The 23,782-nt window shown below is 26.5% G+C and overlaps 1 protein-coding gene across 1 annotated transcript in view; it reads right to left on the bottom strand.

Moving 5' to 3' along the window:
- Positions 1-23,782, bottom strand: part of LOC113553697 (ankyrin repeat and fibronectin type-III domain-containing protein 1) — a 142,337-nt gene that overhangs the window by 63,207 nt on the left and 55,348 nt on the right. Inside the window, exon 5 of the mRNA XM_026957173.1 lies at positions 11,993-12,174. Within this exon, the coding sequence (XP_026812974.1) occupies positions 11,993-12,174 (182 nt within the window). The remainder of the gene's footprint in view (positions 1-11,992; positions 12,175-23,782) is intronic.

Below are 23,782 nucleotides of genomic sequence, written 5' to 3'. Positions count from 1 at the left end.
ACTTACATAATTGTTGCATTAACAGTACCTATTAGGAATGTATACTTTAAAATAAACATAACATAGCGTATTATTTTATAAACAATAAATAATTGTTGACTATTTGTCTACTATCCAATAAAAAGTATGTATAGTATAGTTTTTAGTAATTTTTTGTGGCATTGACAATAGCAAAATAACGAAATGTTTTTAATAATTTAATTAAACATTTTAAAACTTTAAAAACTTTATTAATATATTTAAATCACAAAAGAATTAAATTAACTATATAAAATATGAACTCCAAAATGTATAACATATACCTAATTCAATTATTTCTCATATTAGGTATGTACATATTATGCTCGATACCTGTGTTAGAATATATTATAATTATATAATAGACGCAGTTGTTACCTAACAATTTTTTTCCTCCATTCCAAAAATACCATCGCTAAACATATTATTATAATGACAACGCCCTACAACGTTATTATATTAGGTACCTACAAAAAATGTTTAATTAAATAAAATTAAAAGTTGAACAATATAGGAACTCTAAATGCAAATTTACTACATTTTAATATTATAAGAAGTAATAATTGATGTGTGTAATGGTTTATTATGTATTTTATAGATTATATGTAGGGTTAATTTATTATATATAATAATTTTAATTTACGGGTATTAAATATATTTAAATTTACAAAAAATTACTATAAAGTTTAAATATTATGTTCAAAAAAAAAAAAAAAATTGAGTACTAGAATTAATCAAATGAAATAAATGAAAATCAATGAGATCATTTCGTATCCATTAAATGTAATGACATTTATTCACTTGATAATATTTTAAATGTTAAATTATTACAGTTATTGAGTAGAAAAACTGTTATGTATATTTATGTAACTTTTTGTTTTGTACAAAAATGCAAATATTATGGTTTAAAAAATGACTTCATAAAACTTTACACTATTATATAAGTTTTTAAAAGCCATAAAGTTTTTAAACGTAAAAAACCAAGATAAACAATTTTTATGAAAAACTTTTTAAGTTGAAAACTAAAGTTTATTAATTTATTTTATATTTTTGAATAACTAATAATTACATAAGTAACTATTTAATATTTTAACATGCACCACTAATAATAATTAAATAATTATATTTTTGAAAGATGTGTATACATAAAACAAACACGTTCAAATAAAATTAATTTAATTATATAATATTATCATCAATAAATATTTTGGTTAACAAAAAAATATAAATTATTTCATTACTTAAAATTAGTAATAGAAATTTAAAAATATTTTCATTACTGTGCAACATACTAGGTATTATGAATTTTATTTGGGTATTCAAAATTGATATTATAATTTTATATTATTTCAACGTGAAATATTTTCAGACCACGACAAGTTTTGAGCATGTAGACACCATTCTTAAAGTAATATTTCGTTTAAGTAAAATAACAATAACAATACATTTTCGATGATATTAGGGATTTTTAGGTGGAGCACTAAGCATGAATGTTATTATAATATAATAACATCCACAATCGGTTTATATTATACGAGACGCGGTGGTTTATATATTATAATAGAAGGAATCAAAATACAAAATTCTTTAGAAAACCTTTATGCATTTAGAAATTATTCAATCAATTATTATTAATGCACGTACAAAGTCTTTTTTTTTTTAATAAACAGATGAATACTCGCGTTAATAATTACATAATATACTGTAATATAATAATTATATAATATATCTTCATATCAGAATAAAACTTCGTCGATTTATTGGTTTCTAAAATGTTGAAGTCTTCATGACTTCATTATCAGCGATCAAATTGATAATTACAATGGGCTTTTTTTGGTTAAACGAATATTTTTAGGAATATGAGTTCAAATCAACCAGCGAGGAATTTGGAGAATATAATAGCAGTAATCGAATCTATTATAGTATGTAATAGGCACTAATAAATTATAAAAATACCTATATAGATGGTTATATGTTTTAGTATCATTTCGGTTTAATAAATCATTTTAGACAATACGTCAAAATCTAGTGATGACTGCCGTGGAATAATTACGTTTTTAAAACCACATCCTACATGTATCGTGTCTGTATGTTCTATTCCAAGAATCATACATAAATATTAATTGTAGGTAGGTACTAGGTATTTCATATTTAGTTGTGGATTCAATTTCATGTGTATATAGGTGTAGTATGATTTACGCTAATACGTATCGAAATAGGTTCATCGATCATTTGATAAATCTTAATGAAGCCATAGGTATTAAGTGGGACTAACACCAGAATATTTTATATTGGTGTACCTCACGAATTTTCATAATATTAAATTCTAAATACATATTATTAATATAATATGTGTATACTGTATATTTAATTTTAGCTACATCGCTATGAGTCAGTATCCTAAATCAGTTAAAGTAAAGTGAAAAGTTTGCTCCACCTCCAAAAATGAAAAAATAATATAAACCACGCAATTACATGAGTCTGGAATACCGGGACAATATTATTTTATGTCAAGCCTTATTATACTATAACATATTATAAAATAATACAATTAGGGAAAATTGCAATACTTATGGATTATTAGTTTTTTATTATGACACAACAAAAAAAAATCTTTTTATTTTAAAATTATACAATTAATACCTATACTATCCTTCGAAACAACCATAATATTAAATCATTTTAGAATAAAACTGAAATTTTTCACAAATGGTTTTTCTTCGGACTAGAAATTCATCACAATCCACTCATAAATGATTTAAGTACATAACTTTTTTGCACTCGCTAAAACTCTTCGTGACTCACTGCAGATACAAACAAAAGTGGAGTCATGGACTTCTGGTTTTAATTTTTTTATTTCAATTTTAAATTTCAAGCTAAATGCTACTAATAATTGGCTTCTTATTTATGTAACCCTTATTTATAAAGTTTTCTTCCGTCTTAGTAAATCTACATTCTAAATAAAATGCATAAATCAGATATCTATACTGTATATTTTATTATTTTAAAATTATATTAAGATGTTTTTCATAGTTGATTATTAATTAATTAATTATTACCGGTCAGATAGTCGTCTATATTAAACAACTTTTGAACGATTAAAGCATTTTTTATTTTATAATAATATATGAATCGCTTATAACAAAAACTGATAAAATATTTCAGACTTCAAATAGTGACATATCTATAAGATGTATTAAAATATTATATTTTCAAAAGTTTTGATTTATTTTTTTATATCATTTAAAAAATAATTAAAATGTTAATAAAATAATCTAACAACTATGAACTAATTGTTTTTCTTTTCGAAAAGGATTAGAATTAATTTTTATCTACGTAAACCTGTAAATATAAATAAAAAAAAATAAACAAATTTATTCTGTTGGTTAAGCTAGTATTTTTTTATAAAAATAATAAAATATATTAGTTTTTGAGATATGAAAAGTTTTAAAATTTTATTTTTCTGGCAGGATAATTCCTATTAACGTGTAAATAAGATGTCAAAAATAAATGTGCAAAGTATCGTATGAAATGAATTGCTAGTAATTTAATTTAATATGGATTTATAAAACATAAATATTTAGATAAAACTTAATAAATTAAAGTTTTGATATTTAATGTTTATATTTTATATATAGGTACCTAAGTATTTTACATTAGTGCATGTTTTACATTTGTTAAAATATGTGTATGTTAACGGCAAATCGTGAAATTTCAGTATTATGAAGAATATTTATAACTTATAAGACAGTTGGTGCGTATAATACAAGTTTATATAATTAGGATTAATAATAGAAAGTTATACATAATTTAAAAATAAATAATTAATAGTATAAACTTCGTATAAGCTAATAAACAAAATATTTATTAGAATATATTGATCTCATAAATATGCTATAATGTATGTATTATCGATATACAGCAAAAATTAAGATAATACTTAACAATAATATTATAAACATTTTTTTATTACCTTTTATAATTTGATATTTCACAGACAAGTTATTTTTACCTAGGTAGGTACTTCATTTCTAATTTTTTAATTGAATGTTAAGTATTCTCTAGTTGATCGCACCTATCTCAAACAACCTATAGTTGTACTGTTAAAAATTCATATATTTTTTTGATGCACATATTATTCAAAACGTTTGCGCATCAAATCTTTTCCAACTATTATTGAACCCTCGTTATCCATTTGAATAACTACTTATTTTAATGTTATTATAGGAACTACTCGTTTCGCGTGAAGTTAAAATTAAATTCATAACGGCTGGTCAATATTGGTATAATAGGATATATTTAATTATTATTCAAGGAACTGTGGTAGTATAGTAATATTAATGCGTTAAAATAAATATTATATGCATTTTTAATAATAATTCGAATGAAATTTAGGTTAGTAAATACGAGTTTTAATCCTTTGTGTATTTGAACAGAACCAAAAGTAATTTCATCGACTACCCCCACGAACACAGTAAATGATAAACACTATAACAACCGTAAACATACTATAAAACAAATGAAACTTATATGATAGAATTACCTATTTACGGTTTAAAATTAACTGTAGGAAATTAATTTTCTTATTCTTATTTGATAAAAATATTACTTTAGACAAAATAGTAATTTTCCTGGCAAACCATAAGTTTGAAACCCAAATAATTGTATTAATTATTTTAATTTATACAAGACACAATGTCTTTTAAATGTTATTAAATTTATTAGCCTACCGAATTTAAACGTTAATGTATTATAACTAAATCGCAAAAAAAATTATTTATTTCTTCCCGTCGGGATTTATATACAATGTGTTTACAAAGTATGGAGACCTTAATAATGGATACAACGTATAAAAAAACTTTTTCATTTTTTTTTCACTTTACACTGGGTATAGTATACATTGCACGTATATACATATGTATAAGTAGATATACGCATATATTGTACCGTGTACAATGTGCACAATATACAAATACTCTGCTTTTACAATATTTTATCACCGTTCGTGGTCCTTTTTCTACTAAGGGGTTTTCCGCCATCTCCATCAATTTTATTTTTCCGGGTTACCTGTAACATATGTCCAACAACTTTACAACCTTTCTCAACATCTCGATATTCACTCAGTTTGCCTTTTCTATTTCTATAGTTGTTTATGCTTTCAAGTATCAAGTGTATGTCCTCGGGATAAAATATATTGTCGTGTGATCGTAAGCATAATAGTATATGTATATATTATTTAATATAATATAACGTATTGGTTTTTATAAAAGTGTACAAGATACGTACTATAAATTATTTAATTTGAAATGTGGGTATCTACTTCAAATACTATCAGCCGTATAATTTGAATAAAAACAATACGTAACATTACCATATATATATATATATATAGTAATTGGTTTGAATGATATTATAGTAATTTTTTTTTAATTAACTTAAAATCTTTGTTATAAAATACGATTAAATCCCTAACCAATCATTTCAATTATAATCGGAAGCTTATATATAATGTTAAGCTATAAAGCTCACAGAGGTTTCTGTAGACCAAGTGTTGTAGAATCTTCATTTAATTAAATTATCATATGATGTCAATGAAAGGATAAATGCATATTAATATATCATTATATTTGTTTTTTTCGTGTGGGGAGATTTAGCATCTTATAATATGTCTAATACCTTTTCATATAAAATAAATGCAGATTAAAATATGAGGTATCGTAAGTACAGGTAACCTTCTAAAGTTTCTGTAGGGTTAAGCTTTACTTCAAACAATTTTTTTTTATCAAACGTCGATTATTTCAATTTTATGATAAGATGCTGTGGTTTTTTTTAACTTATTCTTATTATTATTACAAATGTTTTGAAATATTTCGAACATAAATTCATCAGCTTATCTTCAAGATTTATATTGTGATTAAAAGTTATTATCAAAAAATAAAAACCAATTACCTATCCACTTAGTAATAATTACATTTGAATATAAATAAATTCGTTTAAATATAGGTAATACATTACAATTATTAGAATGTCGAATACTTAATTTAAGAATAACTAGTTCGATATTATCATTAAAATGTAAAAGTTAAATAAATACTAAATTAATAAAGCACATAAATTATTATAACACGATTATAATTTATTCCAGAACAAACCCATTATGTTATTTCTACTTAAATGTGGTATATTTTAAACACATCTTAATAATATTTTGATATTAACAATGTCCGTTAGTTTTACTTAAAAACAAATAAACGTAAAAACTGTACTAACAAAAAATTACTTAACTGGAAATCCCATAAATCATAGAGTATGATTATAATTTTGACACTCTACAGACAAGGATTGATATATTGAATATAAAAATTACACGCCAGAAACTAGATACTATACTAATGAGCTCAATTCTCACATTAACCCAGTCATTTATTTATAACTGCAGTCGTGCTACTGATTAACGCAATAGTTAATTTTTTAACACATTGTGTTATTTTATAAACTATTATCTTAATGTTTTCAATCGTGTAAAACAAACCGTAATTGATATCTTATGTACCTACCTAAAAAAATTTTGAAAAATATTATTTGTCTATAAAGGTATTCTAATAAAACGATTTTTTGAATCCTTTATGAATTTCAATAACAATTTTCAGCTTAATAATATATTTCTCATCGTTCAAAAAAAAAAAAAAAATTGTAAGTTTAGTGTTGGTATATTTATTTTACTACGAATTAGAAATAGTTAGTATCGCACTGCACGTATCAAATATGCATCCCTATAAGTATTTAGTAATGCACTCATTGTTTTCGCATGCTTGAAATGCACTGCTGGTTAATTTTATATGCAGAAACGTATGTGTATAGTGTTTATACTGCGCCAAAATTGCGGCTCTAGAGCAGCACGTATCTACGGTAGTGAAATTCTGTGAATTCGATTTCATTATAGGTTAACTACTATTATATGGTGTCTGTATATATATATATATATATATATATGATATTGTTGAAAACATAAATTAAGGAATTAACGTAAATTACTAGTCAATTAAACCATATTAGAATATGTCCATTAAAATTAGACCGTACGCAATATTGACAAGAAAATAATACTCATTATTTTCAGGCTATGATGTATTTAGCAATATTTTCTAGGTAGGAGATAATGGCGATAACTCCGGTCTTTTTTTTATCTATAATCGAATGAAAAATGTTTATTGAATTTGCTTATTGAATTAGAAATAAGCCTGTGTCGTTAAATCGATTTATCTAATCCACATATAGGTATTAACAATAACATGCTTTCGGGCTATGTAATGTGTTAAAAATCGTACATTATAAAGAAAAAAAATATCCATTCATCAGAAACATCTATACAGACTATACTGTTGTAGTAGGTACACAATATAAATCACGATAATGGCCAACTTATTTGTTATAATATATTTTATACACCTACACACACACTAGCACATCACATAACATGTATATTGTATACTATATATAATATAATATAATTATTTTGATTATAAATATTATAGTACTAATGAAATTTTGTAGTCATAGTTGAAAACGTATTAACAATATATTAAATTTTTACAGCACTGCCTATATTAGCGTAAACAGTAGATACTATAGTTAGCAATTAATAGAAATTAGAGAAAAACAGAATAAATAAATTAATAATGAAATATCTGGATTCTATTTTGTTATTCTGATTTTCCCACATACATAGGTACAAATCAGAAAAAGTAAATGCAACAAACTTTTTCCTGTGTATTTAATATTTATTTAATAAATTATGTTTTATCAGTGTGGATTTAATACCAGATTAAATTATATTAAATGTTCGTAATATTTTGGCGCGTGGATGTATTTTAAGTAAAAATATAAATTCCTAACGTCATTTTCTGATGGGATTCAGCGTTACTCTAGCATACGTTGGATTTATTCCCATTATCCATCAAACGACATGAAAATTGAGTGAACGATCTGAGCATCTTAAACGAATGTTTGCGATCAACTCAACTGAAAGATTTATGTGCAATTCAAATTAACTTTTAACCTATTTCTTGATTAATGGTTTCCAATAAATTTCATATGTCAGAAGAAAACAAATTTGTAGAAGAATGACACACAAGACAAAAGCTAAAATGTATACACGGTGACGTTAAAACGGTTTTAAATCCACGGATACTTATACTTTTTTAATGTCAGTAATTTTATTTGCCAGTTATAAACGAAATTGACAGTGAATTTAAATCCATTTTAAAATTACTACCTATGTAAACATGTGTTATAATATAGTAATTACTAAAGTTATCATTTCCCGTTTTTTCTAATCGGTTTAAATAAGACTAAAAAAAATATATACCAGCGATACCTGGATCATATAAGTGTATAGAATAATACATATTATTTAAGTTTATTATTATAATATTATCGGGGAAAATTTTTTAGTTTTATTAAAATATTGTTTTAAACTAATTATTTATAAATGCATTATACTATCCAACCGAATCATTCCAATGATTTCCAAATTAATTTAATCATTCATTCATAATTTAAACACACTAACATAATAATATTAGTAAATTATACCACGTATATATGATAAAATTAAAAATCATTTTGAGAACATTTATGGACTTGTGGAGGTGGCATTAAAATAATATTGACCAATATTTAGGAAAACCAAACTCTTTATAGGCTGTAGATTAATTACAACTATTCCCCGAGTATATATTATTGTATTTTATTTAAATAATATAACTGTATTAGCAAATATTATTATTATTATTATAAAATAATCATCATAAATATTACATTTTGAAAAATTGATCACAAAAAAAAATATTTAGTAATCTAAAACAAGTTTAGTTTGTAATTTAATTTAAAATTTGCTGACAAAATGGAAAAGTGCCGCCCAACTTGAACAAATTTCCGTACTAGTAAACATGATATCCTGTAAACCTCATTAACAGCGATTGAAATGAAATGAGTATCAACATTAGATTAACTGTCTCATTTTATCACAATTATTTGTAAATTACCTATAACTATTTATATGATATATATAATAAGTTAATTTACTTATTTTATATATTAAACTTTAATACTTAAAGTTTTTAACCATAATAATTTATCCATCATGTATGACGAACTATTTTTTTCATTATTCGTGATAACTAATATTATATTTCCCGAAGATGGCCATATAATAAAAAAAAAAACATACTTAATTAAATACATATTGTTTATACATTATTAATCAAATTAAATGCATATATATATATATTTGTGCAAAATATTTAATAATATCAAACACAGACGTGCTCAAACATATAGTAGGTAGGTGTGTATATTGTCATAATGAATATAAATACTAAAATACTATACTACCTTAATATATTATTATGTAGTATATTTGATAAAATAAAAATCAATTTTCGTGAAACAGTACCTACTTTATTAATTTTCTTTTGTATAAAATGCTTTAACACATTTTTATTCAAAATATATAAAGCAAAATCAAACAAGGGTGTTCCCTATCTACTATTATATGAAAATAATACAATGTTCAATGTTCAATTGACAATTACTTGTTAATTTGAATCTTATAAGGTCTCCTGTTAATAACTTTTATTGTATTTCAAATCATTTTATTCATGTTAAGTATTTTCTTGCTTCCGAGCAGTAGTCTCGTTAATCATTAATCACTATATATAATTTCTATTTTTTACTACTGTGCAAAAAAAAAAAAAAATATTGAAAAACATATTCGTGTCATCGAATTTCCATATCGCAAACATCATATGTCTTCACGTATTCTTCATTATTACGATGATTCTAAATAAAATGTTTGTCTTCGATTTTCATCATGATATTCAAAAATATATTTGTTTATTTCTCGGGTTTATATTGACAACAATAGTGTATAAATATTAAATTTATTCTGACGTTCAGTGACGAAGGATAACTTCTGTATAATGCGTCATAATAAAACACGGACGTCAAACACTCGGACACGTGTACAAACTGCGATTGCGTGTATGAGGATAACATAATATAGATACAACATATCTTAAGAAACGAGTAAGAATAGAGTAAGTAACTAAAATAAAATATTGTCAGCGTATTATAAAAAGCGATTTACAATTATAACGATACACCAGCTAACATATCAACAGACTAAAGTAAGTTGTAGGTACCTAGTACCTATTTTAAATAGTGTAGGTATTTTATAACAAATATTTGTAAATTCATACTCAACGTCAATAATATAACAATAATAATAAACAATATATTTAATTAAATAACACAATGAATAATTATCTAAAAAATTACTAGTCTTACATTATATCGTTTAATAGTAATAAGCTTTATAGTCTTTAGACACTGTAACAATTAACTTTGCAATATTGATGAAAATGTTATGGTACATCATAATTTATAAGTAATATGCAATATAAATCTAGTGAAAGTATCATTCCGTGTTTAACGTAGTATGATGAATGTACAAAGAGATGTAGTAATAAAAAAAAAGTAATAATAATAAAAGTTTTCATTTTGATGAATGTTTGGTATTTTTCGTGAGTTAATTTTTCTTTCAACTTTCGTTAAACTTTTAGTATAAAGTTTTGAACGGAAATTAACTAACGAACTGAATACAACAACGAGAATAAAAATTGTGTTACTTATCTTTTAGCCTTAAATTGTTCATGTTTCTAAACACCGATTATTCATATGGTAAATGTTTCACGCACAATGTATATGTGTATATACACATTAAGTAGGTACTTAATATATAAGTTTTATTAAACAGAACTGAAGTGCTCATTAATCTATAGGTACCTAAGTATTTATTACGAATATATAGGTACATAATAACTACGATAATCTCCAATTTAAAACATATTTTACAACCTTCGATTGTTTTGAACCAAAAACATTCATAATATGATTAACCGTTTAGAGAATTAATTACATTTTATTTAAAAAAAATTATGCATACCTAGTAAATATTCGTTAAAAATTGTTTTATTTCATATCTTTAACTACCATATTAAAACGATGTTAAAAATATCTGTCAACTCCTATATGTGACATTGAGACATTATTGACATAACAAAAAAAAAAAACACATGAAATAACCAGGCAACATATAATTTTGTTGGTTGGGTTTTATTTTTTTAGAGTTAACAATTGCATAACACTTAATAAAGGTCAAGTGCTTATCCATTGCTAACATTCAGCTGGTATAGGGTATTTATTAAAGGATTTAAGACCACAATATGATTTAGTAAACTAAAATTCCACAGGGAATTCGCCATTGAAACGTATTGTTTGAAAACATTATATAATGTGTCAGGTAAATGAAATACATGAGTTATTTCATAAAGTACCTACCTAAAATTTGAAAATAGTATCTATAATAGCGTGATATCGTCACTATTTGGATGTACCAATAGCATTTTTAATGTATGTTATTTTGTTCGAGAGCAATTGTTTCATATTTGACGATAGTGGTCTTAATATTATTATATAGTATATTATTGTATTGTCTATATATTATTGCACATATATTTAACTTAAAATGTAAACTATTTTATTCATAATAATTAACAAGCTGTATCGTTTTCGACATCATACGAAATGTTATAAAATAATTCATATTTGTTTGTGTTAAATTTTTAAATCAAATTAATAGTACCCACTACATTTATAAGCCTTTTAAACTTGTATCAATTGTGTTTTTTTGTAAGAGAATATTTTTCAAAATAAAATAGAAGTGTTATGTATTTGTGTGTTATTAAAGAAATGTTCAAAACCACTTTAGTGGCTCGTTAGGCACTAGCTGTAGGAATGAAAATTATAATCAATTGGTCAAAGGGACCGTGATGAGAACTACGTGGACAATGGGGAGGAACTAGTCTCGAGAAAAAAAAACTTAAAATATAATATAACACAAAGCACTTACCGGGGCAGAAACGTCCTTTCACCTTTATGGACAATGGAGACGGTAACCTTCTCACCAAGTCCACACAATACGTGGACTCTACGATGCTGTCCGAGGACACTGACCTTGGGAACCATTCCAAAATGTCGTTCACATTTAATTTTTCTTCGTCGTTTTTTTCCTTTTCATCTTCTTCGTCTTCCCTAAGAACATCATTTCGATTATTACTTTAAATAGGTAATTACGTTTTTTCAACCGGTTCAGCAAGTAGACACGTCATGAAAAATCGGTCCATTCCCTTAAGCCCTTTTGAAAAAAATCAATATCAATAAAAGTGCACAGTATTATCAACGTATATTCATTCCACGCACTAAGTAAGTAATCAATATATTATGCTTTAAATTTTACTACGAGTAGACGAGTAGATTTGTTTTTATTCATGTAGGAAGTAGGCTACGAAAACCTTTTTCGACAGGTAGTGTTATACTCTTTGTTGTGATAAATGGGAAAAGTTAAAAATAATATCGATTTTTATGCTGCATATTTAATACTATTTTCAACATAGTTCAATATCGTGTTACAACCCATATATTATCTTTTTAAGTGCCCAACGTGATAAAGCATGATGACACTGCAGTTAACCATACGCCATTTACAATGTTAATTAAAAAAAAAAAAATAAAAAATAGTTATTTTTAAATTTAAGAAACGTTTAAAAAATGATGCATATTTTAATCAAACGTGTTTGAACAATTGAAGATGGTAAATTTATTAGATATGTTTATATTATACAAGGATAACACACAATTTACTGTTATGCATGTACTTTTCAAGATATTTTATCATCGAATCGTAAACCTAATTGTGGCGATGACACAGCGATGACCGATTGTCGGTATTTCTGCGCGTTTTATACGGAATTTTCGGTCAACTGCGGCTTCGGTCAAAATTAACCTCAGAATAATATCACACGCAAGGAAATCGGTTATAATGGATCGAAAAACGCGCAGCCAGTCAGTCGTCAGCGGACCGTGAAAATAAACATCGGGCGCGCGAGTATAATAATAATTATAATATTAAAACACACACATACGAGTAGAACAACTGTACGTGTATGGTGTATATACATAATATAAGAACGGGGTCGTCGAACGTGAACTCGGACGAAGAAGCCCAACGGTGGCTACCGGTAGTGGATACTGCCGGGAACGCGCGTTGTTACACGTCGTGTACGCGCGGTTCCGGTGTACATCATAATGTATAATAATATAATATTATTTTTGGTTATAATTTATTCCGAAAATTCGGTAGAGTGTCGGATTACGCGTAGGTATAATACATAATATAATAATATGATATATAGCGGTCAGAGGATTATCCCTTATCTTCGGCCCGCTACGACTAGTCACCGCGACTAGCTAGCGGTTTGACATTAATCCCCGTGGCCGCGTTCGCGGTATCGTAAAATAATTCGTCGAACTAGACCCATTACGATTAAAATAATAATAATAATAATATTCAATAATAACAAATCTAAGCGTACGCAACACGTCACGCTCGAGCAGCATAAGAGCGCTGTGACAATCGTTTTAGAAATCCGCGTCGACTACGGGAGCGGTGGAGCTGTGAACCTGTAACGCGACCGCGATGACGCAAGTCGAATATAAAAACAAGTAGTGAACGCGCGAGTACGGACGAGAGGCGTCTATAAATTATAATAACGTCGATATGAGACCGGCTGAGGGGTAGTGGCGTCAGTGTTATTATAGCGGTGGTAGACGGTTTCGACCGGATTTCACCGACGTTTTCAGAGGCCGCGCAGACGACGAAATTATCGGATTCTTTCCAGACGACGTTGTCTCCTATAGCACGTATGCTTATTATGTATAATTACGGTATATAATATAATAGCAACTATATATAATTACAATTATAATATTATACCGGGTATAGCTGATGACGTCGTTCCGCGCTCATTATTGCTGCAGCATAATATTATAATATAAACTGCAACGAGTTTGTTTCATTCCATAATTTTTTTCCATTATAATCCTACCAGGATAGAAAATTTAACAAGTACTCCTCTAACGTGTTTTCCACACACCCGAGGACGCGTCTATATAATGATGAGGCTAAAAGGCCTAAAGAGGTCGTACCGCACGTATGCATAATTCCGCATATTTTGTAAAAGAAATATTTATTCTAATAATTTAATTATACAGGAATTGAGTTCATTTAAAAATAATACAATCTGTTTAAATGGATTTGTACACTATATTGGATACTGGCCTTTTTATTAAATTAAGAACAAAGGTAGAAATAAAAAAATAAAATAAGTTTAAAATGTATTTCTATTAAATTAACAAAAAGCGTACATTTGATAGATTTAAATAATATTTAAAAATGTATTCAAGATAATTAATATTCCATGTGATTCCTGTGTACATAATTAGATTCAAATAAAAATTCAGGTTAGGTTAATACGTTTTTAAAATATTTACTCATAGTGATTATCCTATTACGATTATTCCAACTGTTTAAAAAATAATCATAAATCGAGCTCCACTATGAATTTCTCAAATCAAGCGGTTAAACTTTGGTTAATGCGCCGAGAGGTTGCAAACCGTAGTGTTCCCAAATACATGCCCACCACATCCCTTCCGAATTTTTTATTCTATTTTCGCCTGGCAAACGGTTTGATTTGTTGCCACTGTGTCGGCGCAGACCGTTATTTTACTGCAGATCCCAAGCGCGCTATTAGTTATCACAGGGCACAGTGTCAGAATACAGGCCATATAATCCAGGGAGCGTTATAAACATGCATGGTCACCGAGTGACCTCAACGAAAAAAATAATAAAATAATTAGCATTAAATATATACAGCAAGATGTACGAGTATATTATTTAATATTTTATGCACGACGTGTATTGCGTGGTGGCAAACCCACATGTAAAACTCGCTCTATACTATTCGTTTTCCGAACACGATGGTTAACTATACCGTTTCGGTTGAAAACCCCATAACAGATGACGTTAAATTGTGGATGGACAGTGGTATTGACGTTCTGAAACGTGCGCCGACCGCGAATGATAATATCGTAAACGACTAAGCGACGCACGGTGTCCCTTGTTTACGAAATACGAACGCGTCGCGTCACCGACAACGACAACGACCTTCGTCCGGGCGAGGTCAAAAGAGCGAAAAACAACGTATAAAAATCTACTCCCGGGACGACAATAATAATATTATCGTATATAATTTAGCCGTTTTACATTGATTAGTCAATAAAAATAATATAATGGTATTGAAAACGATTTAAAGAAATTCCATCTATTTTTTTTTTTTTAAATTTGTCGTTAATAATTTTTCCATGTTCATATTCGAGATATGTTCATTACTGCTACGGTTCTAGTTGTTGTTTTTTGATATTTTATATTTTATTTTTCCTTATATTTTTATTACAATATTCTAACGTTTTTATAGTAAACTAAAGTATTATAACTATAATATTGAACTATTACTATTTGGTATTAAGTAACATATAAAGCTCACTGACTTATATATATATACGAAATATATACACCGCAATATTGTTGTGGCATATAGTTACAAAACAAGTTATACATAAATCAAAATGTATATGGCTTAAAATTGCCACCGTTTATATTCTTATACATTATAAACATAAACTATATAGCTACCTACAACTGGCACTAATTTAACTGCAGGAACAATTATATACATTCGTTGACAACGAACGCTTGTAGAAGACATACAATTCGTTTTTATCACTTTTCAGCGATAAATATAAACTAAAATATACTATATTCAACGAGTAAATTTAAAACCATAGATTTAATAAAAATTATTATTATATATTTTGTATTATATTTTTTGTTTTAGATTTTAAACTGTCACTGTAAAAATTTAACTGTTGTAGAAATTAATAAAACAAACAACTTACGGAATCCTTAAACTTTTATGCTCACTAAAAATGTCTACTCTACAATGTATTATTATTTTTACATTTTCAAACATTTTTTCCTTGTCTTATGTATCCTTAAAGGATGTTAAAGAAAATCTTATTATATCGTGTAAAAATATTTATGTTTCCGAAGAAGTAATGATGTATAGACTGTATAGTGTATTAATTATATTTAATATTATGTTTATTAAAGTTAAATCAGGCTTGATTCAAGACTCTAAATAAGAACGTAGAGCTTCAAAAAATAATATACGACGTTACACACAAGAAGAACTTTTAGAACAAATCCCATACACATTTAGTAGCAAAGGGTTATAAAGTATTGTAATGATTAAAATATCAAAAAAGTATTACTCGCTATAATATATACGTAACATAACACGTATATACACATTATACAAATATATTCTTTTACCATTTTATTATACATTTCAAACAGAACTGAAAGCTTTTACTAAATTTTCATAAAACTTGAATAGTTTTAATCATTAGTAGTTTCCTAAAACTACTTATTATGTATTCATATTTTATATATTATATATACATATACGACATACGTATTACGCTTCAGGTCAGAGTCACTCTATAGAAACATTGAAAATCGTTAATCATTATGTATATGTTTGTATAAAATGCATAATGCAGTTAATAATAATTTTATAGTCACGATATTTTTGACTATGGTATCATGCATATTTTAATAATATATTTCAAAGATTTTAGACAAGTACATATGTGCATTTTATACCTCAACGAATTTACTTAAAATGAAATGAAATTATTGTGTTTATATGGTTTTGTGTTCATAAAAATATTTCTTAATCTTAATCATTAATTTATTTTGTACAAATTTGCTTGTAATTATTTTTATCACGGAATAATATTTCCGTTTCAAACACGTGAACACATTATATTAGAAAATCTCTATTACAAATCTAAATTTTATTAGATATATTTTATTCACAAGGTAATATAATTACATGGTATGATTACTAAATTCTTACAAAGTTGATTTCAAATGGTTGTATGGGTAATATATTTTTCGATATTCTTCACAACAAATATTTTATATCCCAATATAAACAAGGTAATAGAGTAATATAATGTGCTCTTTTTTTATCACATGTACAAATAATTTTTTGAGTAGGTAGTCAAAGCACTCAAAATGCAGAAAGAAATATACTAAAATAAATCGTTGTTTGTACTGTGATTGGAAGTTGTATTTAAATAATCTATATATTATGAAAATCGCATAAATTATAAGCATCACATTATGTATTTTAACTTAATTATTCCGTTTTTAGTAAACGAGTTTGGACTTAAAATATTTTTTTAACTTAATACTTTAAAACCTATGTAGAGGCTCTCTTAAATTCTTATATTATTTATCTTAAGTTTTTATATTTCATAACAATTAAATATATAATTAGTAATTACATACTTAATATATCTTAAACACAATTGGTAAATTTATTTACTATTATTATGTATTTATTACTTTTTCAGCTATTCGTTACCTATACTGCAGTATTTTGCTATAAAAAAAAACAAAAAAATACGTTTAGGTAGATAAATGGAAAAAAATAATTATTCGTGTATGTAGATATTAAATACATATGGCTAAGTCTCGTTATCATAGGTACCTATACACATTTGTTACGGGGCTTTATATTCTTGAGTGCTGTAAAGCCTGAATGACCATATAGCCTTTATCGACGACGATAGGTATTGGTTTTTATTTTTACAATTGACTTACAGCAGCTTAAACTGAGTACGACTACGCTCATCCTTTTTAATTTTCTAACACTATACACGTACAGCCCCCACGCGATGTAATTTTATACGCTCTAATTGAGTTTCATTAAAATCGATATATAACCGAGGTAAAGGTATAGCTTCCCGCCAAAGCATTAACTTTTTAACAGCAAATTAGAGTAGAATCACAGTAGAAGAGCATTATGTTAAATACTGCGAATGGGGGGGTTGCCTACCTCCCCCCCCGGGAATGAACCTGGTTTTATTTTCGTTCGGACCGTGGCAGCAAAAGCTCTGAGGTTAACTGATCGAGACGGTCGGTGGTTCAACTGGACATTCGGTGTGACGCAGTGTGTTTTTTTTAGCCAGATTACGTTTTGAAGGGTTAACGATTTAAATAAGTTTATATTAAAAACAAAATATTTCACTACCATATTCAGCGTAAACAAAAGAGAACGAAAAAAAACCAACAGCACTTCGATGCTTATTGTTGTTTCAATGTGGAAATCATACGCATATTCCCGACCCGTTTCGCTCACCTCGTTCAGGATTAAGCATCGCGGAAATTACGTTTTAAATAGAAGCACTCGGATTGTGTGTAGTTTTTCTGAATCTCAGTCATTAATCATTGTATTAAAAAAAAAAAAAAACTATTATGAGTGCCGAGTAGTGTTTTAAATTTGTTGTACATTTTAACTGTACGTGTTTTCATTTTTTTGTTATTTGTTGCTGTTTTCTATAGTTAAACAATACTACACTAGATTTTAAAATTAGTACGTATCAAAATTCAATCTACGTTCAATTTCCGATCAATGCTTTGGCTGCACATGAATCTTTCAGAGCACGTCTATTATACCTCCTCTTATGACACCCCCGCCCCTAAAAAGATAAAAATAAAAATATTTTCCAAAACATATACGTATATAAAAATAAACATAAATCATTGTTAAATCAATATTTTCATTTCAAATTTAAAACGCCTTAGTTTTTTTTTGTATTATCCATCTTGTATTTTAATTAATTTATATCTATTAAAGTATCTATATGTCTATACATTCAATTCTTAAATTTCAATTTTAATAACACGCAATTATACGTAAATATTGTTCTCATATGATGAATAATTATCAGTATAATATATATTCAATATATTTAAAAGTTACATCACCAATATGACCATTGATTTTAAAGTGTTCAGTAAAAATACAACGATTATTATTCACTCAAGTTAATTATATAAACAAATTTTTAATTAAATGGACATTTTAAAAGCCTGAAACTGCATGAATATCTAAAATATTTTATAATACATATTACGTAAATCATGATTTTTGATGCTTATTGAGAATCAAATATGGATATTTAACTAGATATGCAAACCTTACACTGTATTTTATTTCATATTATATATGCATTATGCGAATAGTATTTCATTACACATTTTATTAATAATAACATAGAAATTTATTCTAATTCATTCTTTTAACAAGTGTAATTTTAGCATATTATACATTAATTTAAATTACTTTTTGTACTAACAACTTGTTTTAATAGAAAAAATAAAAAATAACTTATTTAAAAGCATCATATAAACATGCGTATACAACAAATTTGTGTTTAAAATACATTTGTTTTACGTCTTCCAAATATTGTGACAAAAGTACCGAGATAGCATAATAACTCAACGCCAGTAATCTTCATAAATTTTACCACACACAGACAATTCGAAAATCTTGTAAACATATTACTTACGTGTATACATCGAGAAACTACACTATGACGCATTTAACATCAATATGTATTATAACTACTAAGCTTCCAAAAATTATAAAACAATATGTTTATGATGTAATAAAAGTGTAAATGTTAATAAAACAAACCTTATTAGACTCTTAGCTTATATTAAAATTGACATCCCCGTGTACAACGTACATCTAATAAAACAAATTTTAATTATTTTTATAATCACTATGTAAATTACATGTCGTTTCTATCTTCATTAATAATATATTATTCTTCACAATATATGTATATATGTGTTCATTGAGGAATTTCAAATATCCATAACACCATTATATTAAGATAAAATTTTATTTTTACATAAATAAAATGTAATTTTAATTCCAATTTTCAAATTTTAATAATTTATTAAACCTAATTTGAATAGTTATTTATTGTAATGAATTATGATGTAATTTAAAAAAATAAATGAAATCGATCAATACAATATTACAAAATAAAATACAATTAATATACAATAATATGTATAAGAAAAATGTATAACGATTAATACAGCCTATTTACAATTTACAAACATAGAATTTATATTTGTGATATTAAGTAATTTTATTGTTATTCAAATAAAACTAATGTACCAAACCTAAGATTTTAAGTACTTAGATAAATATTTTATTCGTGTACTTGATCCAGTATATATTTAAAATATAACAAATTTAAAAAAATTATTATTAGTTAAAATTAATTAAGATTCTATATTTATATTTAAAGATAATCGAATACTGTTTGTAAGTAATAAGAATGCTTTTTATGCAAATATATGCGGTTAAATTATGTTTATAATTAAAATTATTATACACTTATACAAGTCAAATCAAATTAAATATTAATTAAACTAACTCTTAAAATTAGCATGTGAAACCTCGTTTGAATCATATTAAATAGTGTATGATTACGAAGTAAATTCATTATAATAATTCAAAAAAAAGTATTACATTTTTCATGTAAATTAATTGTTTAAAATAATAAAAATTCTCAATACACCTACAAATATCCACGATAATATATTCATAATATTCTGTGTGCATTTTTATTTTAGCTGTAGATAGGGGAAAATAGAAAACTTTAAACTTACTCAAAGACTCAAGGTTAAAATATAAGTTTTAATAGAATTTGTCGAAATTTACAGAGAAAAGTTGAGATTTTTTCCAAATAATTATTTGATGTTTTTATGAACTTGGATTATTAATATTATTGACTATTGTAACAGTTTATTTGGTTGTATATACGATTATTCAGTTTGAACTATATTCTAATTTAAAAGTAAAAATATAAGAAAACTCGCTTTATTTAAACAACTATAATTGACTATACTTTACCAAGTTCACGGACAACGTGGGGTAGGGGGCATCGAACGCTAAATGATCAATAAATCCAACCCGTGTCCAACCATGTGTTTGCCGTACACACGCCATTTATAATTGTATACTATGTTTAATGCTTATATTACACTATCTATACTATATTTTACCATATTTTATAATTTACCCTATAATGAACATATTTTTTTACGATAGTATAAAAATATATACTAGTTGAAATTCGTTTAGTCTGATCATCTTCCAAAAATCTGAACATTTTTTCAATAAAAATATCATGAATATATTTAATTGTGACTTTATATACAACGTTATTTTCCAAAAAATATAAATTATAATTTATAATATACCGCAGTCACATTGATGTAATGTCATATAATCTATTTTGAACATTGTATATTTCTCCTTTTGTTTTATCCTTTTTGCTTATTATACAATTACAACTTTACACAATAAAATGCTACTTGTATAATATGATTCTCAAATACATTACTCTTATACTTCACTTGGTTGAATTTTACAATTTACATTTAGTCCTTCAGTAGTTTGTATTCTACCAAACAACTTGAACACTATATTATGTAATATGCTTAACGGCTATTATTTTGTTCTCATTTTAAGACATTCTCAATACCCAAATTTCTAGCTTAAATTTCTGGTATATTTATAACGGGTCATTATAACAATATACTATTATAAATATACAATATACATATCGACATAATTTTACTTTGTTCGTATACTGCACGTTAGCTAATATAATGATTACCTGGAAATATTATAATTTGGGTTATTTCCAAACTGTTTATTATTATCTTAATAAGTTCGCTTTCAAAAAATCAAAAAATCATATAAACCATTATATTATTATTATTATTATTATTATATTATTGCATACAGCTTTATTTACTTTATCACTCATAATAACGCATACAGTAGTTTTACGTCATGGTTCTCAGCACCAGAATTGTACTTAATAATACAAATATGATTTTCGTATAATATTTATTTTTATTTTTATGGAAGAAGTAATTCTTAAGAAATGTAAGAATTAGAAAGGTGTATTAATATTTTTTTCCAAAATTGCTTCTAAAATCGATTAAATATACATTTTATATGAAGTTCGTACTAGGGTAAGACACAAATTAAATGCTACGTATGAACAATTTCCTCGGCAAATAATACGATAAAATAATAATTTAAAAATATAAAATCCTTTTGTTGGTAATTTATCATGTTATAGATTTAAGTGTTTGTTTAAATTAGTGAAAATCTAAGAAAATCTACGAAATCCACAAAACTCATATATTTGATTATTTTAAGGGCACGTGACACGTGGGTGGGAAGGCCATTACGCGGTAAAGAGAAAATATAACTACGGGAAACATATTTTATGTTGTAAGACAAGGTTTTCTTAAAACTTGACTTCGTAAATTATTAATAATAAATTTGCGATCAAAAACGATCAAGGTCTATGGTAGAAAATAGCCAAAATATAATAATACGATAAATACCCAAAAGAAAACCTAACCACCACAAAAAAAAAAAAAGTCATACGCAGAATCTAGACAAGCGATTAAGTTATATGACAGAATGATGGATCGTGATAATTCATAATAGTATAATATGTTCAATCGATTGCACTTTAATTTAGTCGATACATTTTATATTTTACTACTATTTTATAATAATTAATAATTTATTATATTACTGTATTTATGTATTATTGAAATATTTCAAACGTGTTACCGATGGTGTATATCCGTCAATGGTATCACCGTGACGACCATATATTGTATTGCACAGTGTCTTTGCAAAAAATGTCATCATTACATATTTACATTACATAATAAATATAATACTATGCATGATGGAATAGCCAAAAAAGAAAATTGTCAAAATCGTGTACTTTTTAGTACGTTATTCATTGTACCACAGTTTTGTCATCATTTGATATTTGAAAACTGATCAGCGGGTACCTGCATTTACCTGGATATATTAGCCAGTACCGGGTTGGCATGTCTAAACGAAGAAATGATGTGAAACAATAACAACATTATTTTACTACTTTTTTTCAACCTTGGTATAAAATAGTGGCCAAATCACGCGGTGTTTCATTTTTCACGTGGGTTTTGCAGAAGACACCGTCATATATTTATCGTAAATAACTTTTTTTTTCGTGCCGGTAATACTGAAAATTTCGTTTTTTGTCATCTCACCGGGTATTTAAGGCACTGCTGGTGACATTCTATATAGAAACACGATGTATGACGTCTGAATATTTTACATCACCATTCACCACCACAATCCACTCGTATTATAATTTATATTACATCAGTATGACCATAAGGTCGGTAGCCCCCGCCGCGAAGAAGATGACTCCGTTAAGTCTGTGGCCATGCCTGCAGGCTCACCACAGCTAGCCGGGTCAGACGTCACAGATGATACGCCGCCATGAGTATAATATGATATTAAGCGTCTTACGGCGGTAGCAGACCTCGTGTAACATAATATGTAATACACGTATCATGATATACTCTAAGGTAATTGAATTCATCTGATACGGTGTCGACCGGTAAACGCAAGTACGATAGCTATAGTAATTATTATTACTACCGTCAAAGACGTTAATAACTCGACAGTTTCACTTGCGTTGATATTACGATATCACAACAATAATAATAATAATTATTATTATATAGTGTTCCCGTTGCCGTCGCGGTTTCTCATCAGTTCGACCGTACTCGCGGTTATTCTCGAGTCCAGGTATCCAAAATATGTCTTATTTTCATTCACGTTTCAAGCGTGGTCAATCGCTTAATATTCCATTATCATATCGAAATCTGATCCATGACATTCGTCTATAGTCAGGATTTAAGTCCCTCAAAATGTAAAGACCGTGATAATGACATTTTTAGATAATAATAGGTATACGGTAACCAACAATAATTTAT

Source organism: Rhopalosiphum maidis, chromosome 2 (genome assembly GCF_003676215.2).
Source record: "Rhopalosiphum maidis isolate BTI-1 chromosome 2, ASM367621v3, whole genome shotgun sequence".
Lineage (NCBI taxonomy): Eukaryota > Metazoa > Arthropoda > Insecta > Hemiptera > Aphididae > Rhopalosiphum > Rhopalosiphum maidis.
Note: the sequence above shows the minus strand (reverse complement) of the source record. Positions and strands in the feature narration are given on the sequence as shown.